The 9,082-nt window shown below is 35.7% G+C and overlaps 2 protein-coding genes across 2 annotated transcripts; both read left to right on the plus strand.

Annotated features, from left to right (window-relative positions):
• Positions 1 to 4,634: 4,634 nt before the first annotated feature.
• LOC310730540 (olfactory receptor 6N1-like) lies at positions 4,635 to 5,591 on the plus strand (the record flags this gene model as incomplete). Its single annotated transcript, XM_083549559.1, has 1 exon — positions 4,635 to 5,591. The coding sequence occupies one exon, from the start codon at positions 4,635 to 4,637 to the stop codon at positions 5,589 to 5,591; it is 957 nt and encodes a 318-aa protein (XP_083405685.1).
• A 2,309-nt stretch (positions 5,592 to 7,900) lies between these two features.
• LOC310730541 (olfactory receptor 6F1-like) lies at positions 7,901 to 8,842 on the plus strand (the record flags this gene model as incomplete). Its single annotated transcript, XM_083549560.1, has 1 exon — positions 7,901 to 8,842. The coding sequence occupies one exon, from the start codon at positions 7,901 to 7,903 to the stop codon at positions 8,840 to 8,842; it is 942 nt and encodes a 313-aa protein (XP_083405686.1).
• Between the last annotated feature and the right edge of the window lie 240 nt (positions 8,843 to 9,082).

The following is a 9,082-nucleotide window of genomic DNA, read 5'->3' on the forward strand; positions in this document are numbered from 1 at the left end:
GGAGAGAATGAGATGGTTTGGACATGTGCAGAGGAGGGGTATGGGTTATATATATATATACTTATTTTCCTCACTATATATATATATATATATATATATATATATATATATATATATATATATATATATATATATATATATATATATATAGTGAGGAAAATAAGTATTTGAACACTCTGCTATTTTGCAAGTTCTCCCACTTAGAAATCATGGAGGAGTCTGAAATTGTCATTGTAGGTGCATGTCCACTGTGAGAGACATAATCTAAAAAAAAAATCCAGAAAACACAATATATGATTTTTTAAACTATTTATTTGTATGATACAGCTGCAAATAAGTATTTGAACACCTGAGAAAGTCAATGTTAATATTTGGTACAGTAGCCTTTGTTTGCAATTACAGAGGTCAAACGTTTCCTGTAGTTTTTCACCAGGTTTGCACACACTGCAGGAGGGATTTTGGCCCACTCCTCCACACAGATCTTCTCTAGATCAGTCAGGTTTCTGGCCTGTCGCTGAAAAACATGAAGTTTGAGCTCCCTCCAAAGATTCTCTATTGGGTTAAGGTCTGGAGACTGGCTAGGCCACGCCAGAACCTTGATATGCTTCTTACAGAGCCACTCCTTGGTTATCCTGGCTGTGTGCTTTGGGTCATTGTCATGTTGGAAGACCCAGCCTCGACCCATCTTTAATGCTCTAACTGAGGGAAGGAGGTTGTTCCCCAAAATCTCGCAATACATGGCCCCAGTCATCCTCTCCTTAATACAGTGCAGTCGCCCTGTCCCATGTGCAGAAAAACACCCCCAAAGCATGATGCTACCATCCCCATGCTTCACAGTAGGGATGGTGTTCTTGGGATGGTACTCATCATTCTTCTTCCTCCAAACACGTTTAGTGGAATTATGACCCAAAGGTTCTATTTTGGTCTCATCTGACCACATGACTTTCTCCTATGACTCATGTTTAGCTTCTTCCATTTTCTAATGATTGCTTCAACAGTGGACCTTTTTTCACCAAGCTGCTTGGCAATTTCCCCGTAGCCCTTTCCAGCCTTGTGGAGGTGTATAATTTTGTCTCTAGTGTCTTTGGACAGCTCTTTGGTCTTGGCCATGTTAGTAGTTGGATTCTTACTGATTGTATGGGGTGGACAGGTGTCTTTATGCAGCTAACGACCTCAAACAGGTGCATGTAATTTAGGATAATAAATGTAGTGGAGGTGGACATTTTAAAGGCAGACTAACAGGTCTTTGAGGGTCAGAATTCTAGCTGATAGACAGGTGTTTAAATACTTATTTGCAGCTGTATCATACAAAGAAATAGTTTAAAAATCATATATAGTGATTTCTGGATTTTTTTTTTTAGATAATGTCTCTCACAGTGGACATGCACCTACGATGACAATTTCAGACCCCTCAATGATTTCTAAGTGGGAGAACTTGCAAAATAGCAGGGTGTTCAAATAGTTATTTTCCTTATTATATATATATGGGGAATGCTGAGGATGGAGCTGCTAGGAAGGAGGAAAAGAGGAAGGCCAATGAAGAAGTTTATGGATGCGGTGAGGGAACACATACAGGTAGTTGGTTTGAAAGAGGGAGATGTAGAAGACATCATATATATATGGGGAATGCTGAGGATGGAGCTGCTAGGAAGGAGGAAAAGAGGAAGGCCAATGAAGAAGTTTATGGATGCGGTGAGGGAACACATACAGGTAGTTGGTTTGAAAGAGGGAGATGTAGAAGACAAGGGGGTATGAAGACTGATGATCTGTGGCGACCGCTAATGGGAGAAGACGAAAGAATATATTTTGCTCTTTAATTGCTCTTCCCCAGACAGAAGTTTTCATTTCGAAGGTCACAAGGAAGCCTACAAGCAGATATACACTAAAAGTGCATAATAAAATGCATCATATATTCTGTACTATATTTGCTATATAGCTTCATAGATTCCTGGAACTGGAAATATTATATCAATTTATATACTGTACTTCAAATACTTAAATGTAATCTCTTCATGTAAGTAAAGAGCAAAGTGGCACAGTGTTTCAATAATGCAACATTTATTATTACAGAGTCAGATCATTACCTCATTTTAAAGCAAATATTTTAATATTATTTTTTTAAATGAGGTTTTACTGTTCTCTATGCAGTTTCACTGTATAGAATGTATATACACTGAACAAAATTATAAACACAACACATTTCTGCCCCCATTTTTTCATTAACTGAACTCAAAGACCTAAGACTTTTTCTGTTTACACACAAAGGCCTATATCTCTCAAATATTGTTCACAAATCTGTCTAAATCTGTTTTAGTTAGCACTTCCCCTTTGCTGAGATAATCCATCCACCTTACAGGTGTGACATATTAAAAAGCTGGTTATATAGCATGATTATTCCACAACTGTGCCTTAGGCTGGCCACAATAAAAGGCCACTCTAAAATGTGCAGTTTTATCACACAGCACAATGCCACAGATGTCGCAAGTTTTGAGGAAGCCTATAATTGGCATGTTGACTGCAGAAATGTCCACCAGAGCTGTTGCCCGGGAATTTAATGTTAATTTTTCTACCATAAGCCGTTTCAGAGAATTTGGCAGTACATCCAACCAGCCTCACAACCGCAGATCACATGTAACCACACCAGCCCAGGACCTCCACATCCAGCACCTTCACCTCAAAGATTGTCTGAGACCAGCCTCCCGGACAGCTGCTGCAACAATTGGTTTGCATAACCAAAGAATTTCTGCTCGTTGTCCTCATTGGCATATACAACGGCGTGTTCCAGTTTCTGCATATATTCCACAGGCCAAAATCAATAGCCTCTTTGCGAAGGAGATGTGTTGCACTGTGTGACGCAAATGGTGGTCACACCAGATGCTGACTGGTTTTCGGACCCCCCCCAATACCGTAAAACTGCACATTTTAGAGTGGCCTTTTATTGTGGCCAGCCTAAGGCATACCTGTGAAATAATCATGCTGTCTAATCAGCATCTTGATATGCCACACCTGTGAGGTGGATGGATTATCTGGGCTAAGGAGAAGTGCTCACTAACACAGATTTAGACAGATTTGTGAACAAAATTTAAGACAAATAGGCCTTTTGTGTAAAAAAGTCCTAGATCTTTGAGTTCAGCTCATAGAAAATGGGGGCAAAAACAAAAGTGTTGCGTTTGTGTTCTGTATGTATGTATATATATATATATATATATACACTTCTAACTCAATGTATTACAATACATCTAATACAATGTATGCCTCTCAAATAGAGTGATATAACCACTTTCATGTACATTCATATTTTCATTAAGTACTACTCACATAGATTATGGATTTTGAGTAATATGCTCAGTTTGAATGACATACAAGCCCATAAACTAAACTAATACATTTTGGTAATAAATATTATTATAATAAATAACATATTTTTCCTTTTGCTTGTCTCAGTAAAATAGAAAGTTAATATTATCAACTAAATATAACCAGAGTTTGTCCAATCAATGAGACAAATAAAATGTTATACAATTGTACTTGCTTGCGAGTCTATGCTGTGTGGCACTTATCTATTTTTTCAGCTATGACACAAGTCTGTCCACTTCTAAATGTTCATATATTTATTTATTTGTCACAGTGAAGGCAAACTACAAACAGTTGCAAAAATACAATCTATGAATAAACATTCTAGCCTCAACTAACAGAAAAAACACATCATATATACTTAATGTACATACAGTAAGTGGAACATGGGTCCTTATATACTGTTAGTGTGGCTGTAATTGTAACTGACCAGGTGTGTGAAATCAGTAAGATATTGTGCTTGAACACGAGAAAGTCTGTAGTGACTAGGTGTTGTAGTTTTTGTCAGCAATGTTCGTAGGCCTGTATTCTGAAAATTGTAATTGGGTGCCAATTCTGGCAAAGAAATTCTCTGGTCATACAAGTGGTATTTCTGATTTTTCAATTCATTAAATTTAGTCATTAAAATTAGTCATTTTGTAAAACATTACCAATACATAAAAAAAAAAATGCAATGTTAAGATGTTCACAAATGTTCTATTGCTTCATAAAAGCCATTAATGCCATAAATGTAAATGTACATTTTCATATAGCGTAGGTTAGGTTTATTGTGTTTAATGTCAAAATTATTGTCACTGTCACTGTTTTTTTACTCGGTGTCACTGAGAAACAGAAATTAGCATCCAACCAGCAACATAAATAGCAAATAAATTAAGAGAAACTTTGCAGAGAAAGGTAAACCGTATACTGCATATTAGTACTATAAATGACAAATTGATGGCATCAATTTGAAACCAGGCATCAAACAACAAAACCCAAAAAGTAAGAAAACAGGAAGGAATCATTTCCGATATGTTGCCAGGTAAAATAGGAGGGGAATAGGGTTGTACTTAGGATTACCCAATTAGCGTCTTCATGAAAAACATAGTAATGCATATAAATAAACGTCCATCTTATTTTATACGTCAAATGTTTCTTTAGGCATGTATATCATCTGACATATAAATTACTCATGCTTTTTGAATTCCAAATGGTTTGCAGAAATAATTTTTTTTTTTTTACAAATGATTGTCTCGCACATTATTTTTGATTCTTTAAAATTAACAGCACTTTAATCCATCATGTCAGTTCAAAACAATTCTGGGAAAGCCACTATTGAATTTGTTTTTGTTGGATTTGACACTGTACAAAGACCTCTGGCTGTTGGAGTAATCATGCTGATACTGTATGTACTTACTATGATTTGTAACATTGCAAACATTGGCTTTATCATAATGGATAAATGTCTGCACCAGCCAATGTACATTTTTATCTGCCATTTAGCACTTGTAGACATGGTTTACTGTACAAGCTCATGTCCAACTATGATAGGTATTCTTCTTGTCGGGTATAAAACTATATACTACAATTCATGCATTGTTCAGATGTTCACCTTCCATTTAGGAGCAACAATGGAGACGTTTGCAATTGCTGTCATGGCATTTGACCGTTTTATTGCTATAGGAAGTCCATTTTGGTATCCTACTGTTATGACAAATTGTCGATGTTTTTTTATCATTATTTCACTCTGGCTGGTGGGAGCTTCAACCATGTTTATTTTGCCTGCTTCTGTTGTTCCTCTACCAGTTTGTTACTTTACGCTGAAGTACATGTTTTGTGACTATCCATCTATTACAAGGGCAAGCTGTGCAGACCCAGAACCATATTTTAATACTATGTCTATTTTAACAAGTTGCTTAATTTTTGTTACATTCAGTTTCATCTGCTTATCTTATATACATATTATTATTGTTGTTTCAAGAATGAACTCAAACACTGATAAGAAAAAGGCTATACATACATGTTTAAGTCACGTTATAGTCATAGTCTGCTATTATGTACCTTGTTTCACACGAATAGTTCTCACCAGGATTGGTTTACTTTTAACACTGGAGGAAAGAAATGGCTTGATGGTGGGATCAATTATCGGCCCATCTTTAGTTAATCCTTTCATATACTGCTTTAGAACCAAGGAGATAAAAAATAAGTTATTCAAAATATTTTCAAAAGTTGAACCAGTTGAAAGTAGGAAACCTTAAGTTTACACACATTTCAGATAAAACTTATGTTCACATTTTATTCAACACTTTATTAATTTCTAGGCTACATATTAGTTTGTACCATTATTTGAATTTTCCTGTAATGTATGTATATTTAAAATTTGAAATGTACTTGTCTACATTTGTTCTTAAAGCTCTAAATGAAAATGATCTACTTTTATTAGATAAAAACATTATTTTTCTTTTGAACTAATAAATAAAAACTACTGGGTAAACAGAACTTTATGTTTTGGTTTAAATTTTGTTATACAAAACATAATTGGGACAAAATGATCTGATGCCATATATTTGCAATATATTATGTCAAACAGAAATTAATGTTTTAAGGATATAATGTTTGCATACATACCTCTATCCCAAATATTTTTGGAATTACAACAAAAATGTTTTATTTGATATACTTTTTTTATTTTCGCGATCCGCATATTTGATTTGGCACGTTTTATGCTGAATGCCCTTCCTAACGCAACCCTTCCCGTTTATCCGGGCTTGGGACCCGGATAGTGCACTGGCTTGTGAAACCCTTATGGCTGTGATAGAAGGGTATCTGCAACAGTAAAAGAGAAAGTGTATAAGACTGTGGTGAGTAAATTGTAATAGAAGGGTATCTGCAAAATTGCAAGGGAAAGTTTATAGGAATCTGGTGAGACCTGTGATATTGTATGGTTTAGAGACAATGGCATTAAGTAAAAGAGAGAAGATGGAGCTGAAGGTAGCAGAGCTAAAAATGTTGAGGTTTTTCGTTGGGAGTGACTAGGATGGACAGGATTAGAAATGAGTTTATTAGGTTTATTGGGGACAGTGCATGTAGGAGACAAGGGGGTATATCGGTAGGGGGAGTTATGTCAATTTGGTCACAATTATATTGTAAGGTCAGAAACTATATAAAAATACTGGAAAGAAAAACAATGCAAAAACAGTCTGGATTCATAAATGACACATACAATGAAATATACACTTTGTACTAAGTGGAATGCAAGGCCTTGTATTCTAAGAGTGTGGATGTAATTTGGTCCAGTTGTGTTCAGTAAGACAGTAAGTTTGAACTTAAAAGTATCTGTGGTGACTGGGTGTTGTTCTTAGGACCATGTTTGCTGTCCATGCAGTTTTCTGGTAATTGTAGTAAATACAAGTAGTAAAATTAGCTTTTACCAAAATTGAATAGAACAGAAATTTGTTCCCTTTCAGGAACTCGAGCTGCATAGTAATGCTTTGGGAATGCGACCACGTTGTCCACACTCTAAAATAATGTGCGTAATTAGTCAAATTGGACACTGCGTAACCAGCGGGGTGACGTCATCACCAGGAAGCTATAAAACTCATGGAGTACAGCCGGGGCCAGCTTCTGTTTGTTTATAAAGCAGTCTATATGTATTTCATGTTGAATTGTTTGTCTATTGAAAAAAATAGCCAACTGGGAGCAGAGCACGCTAGGTCGAGTCTTGAGGGAGCTGGCTGTGAGCACTGTGCTTGCATGTCACTGCGATCGCTCCGCTCCCCAAGGGCACTCTTCGAGGAGGGTGCCCATGCTCCTTGTGGTTCTGGTTCTGGTATGCCAGTTCCTGGGGCTCACAAATGGACCTTGCTTTGTGAGCTAGGCTTTGAGAAGATATGGGTGTGGCTTGCTTGGGAGCGGAGCACGTTAGGTCGGTTCCAGGATTTTTTGTTTAAAATCTGTCTCCCGGTTTCAGAGCCTTTGACAGTTGGAAGCATATTTGTACCTTATTTACCTCAAAATAGTACAATATTAGTACCTCAAGATCCATCTATAACCCAGTTGGGGTACATAAACAACAGCTTTAACCTGTTCACAAATGTTTACTTTTTTTCTGAAGTTGGGGGTATACGTATTTCATCTTTTACCATTCTAATTATAATCATGCACACAAATCACACATATGCAATATAATCTTTGCACACAAATAGATGGGATTATGATTTTGGATTATATTTGACTTCTATAATGATGAATTGCAGCTATGGTGGCCCTTGAGGAGTCTGTTGGTGCCTAATTTTAGACTAGCCTATAGGGTTGGCCTATAGGGTTGGTTTTAAAAGCAATGAGTGAATTCCACCTGAATTATATAAAGAGCCTTACAGAGTCTGTTTTAACACTGTGTGTCTCTTTCTGTTGCTTGGACAGCGAGGAACTGCTTGGTACTTATACTTTGAATGACTTTGAAGAAAAGCAGAGGAAAATGGGTGGCTCAAAATAACTTTTATAGTCTAAATATTTCAATATAATTAGTATTTGTATATGGTTTTCACTCCTATGAACTAAGTAGATCATGGTTCAAAATGTGTCCAGTAAAATTATAAATCAATTTGTTTTTACAGGATTTGACAATGTAGAAAAGCCGGTCATTATTGGTTGTGTCATACTCAGTGTATACATTCTTGTCATGTTTGCAAACTTGGCAAACATATGTTTTATTGTAATTGATAAACATCTACATCAACCAATGTATCTCTTCATCTGCAATTTAGCAATTGTAGACATGCTCTACTGTACATCTTCATGTCCAACTATGATAGGCATTCTTATAGTTGGCTTTAAAACAATAACTTATTTACCATGCATCTTTCAAATGTATAGCTTTAGTTTAGGACTTGTGATGGAGGTGTTTACTCTGTCTGTTATGGCTTTTGACCGATTAATTGCCATAATCAAGCCACTGCACTACCATGCAATTCTAACAAATATACGTTCTGTTCTTCTAACATTTTTAATGTGGATATTGGGTTTTGCTACATTATCAATTGTTCCTGTTACTGTGATTCCTTTACCATTATGCTCCTCAACTGTAAAATATATTTTCTGTGATTATGCAGCTGTTGTCAGAACCAGTTGTGTAGATCCAGAACCCTATTTTAATTTAATGTCAAGTTACACCTTTTCCATAATGTTGGGAACATTCATTTTCATTTGTTTATCTTATCTTAAGATAGTTATTGTTGTTGTCAAAATGAAGTCAATAGGTAATACAAAAAAAGTGTTTCATACTTGTCTAAGTCATTTAATAGTAATAATCTGCTATTATGGTCCTATATTTATTATGTCAGTAATAACCAGGCTTGGATTAGCCTTATCACTTGAGGAAAGGAATGGCCTGAGAATTTGGGCAATTATTGGTCCTTCTTTAATAAATCCTTTTGTATATTGTTTTAGAACTAAAGAAATTAGAAATAAAATATTACGATTTGTGTCAAAAGTTAACCCAACTAAATAAAGCATGTTATCAATGTTTTTGTGTATAAAGATTGGAAAATATTTTTTATTAGATATGTGGCACCCTTTGACTGATTGTTTCCTGGAAATTAATTGGAATGAATTTTAATGTGGATGATACTCCATGCCTTCTCTCCTAACATCAATGTCTAATCTGATTAATGTTTGCTTTAACATTTCCGTGTTCTCTGTAATAGTAAAAAAAAAATTACATTATGTTTAGAGATGCTCTCCTGTAGGA

Source organism: Silurus aristotelis, assembly GCF_946808225.1.
Source record: "Silurus aristotelis genome assembly, chromosome: 8".
NCBI lineage: Eukaryota > Metazoa > Chordata > Actinopteri > Siluriformes > Siluridae > Silurus > Silurus aristotelis.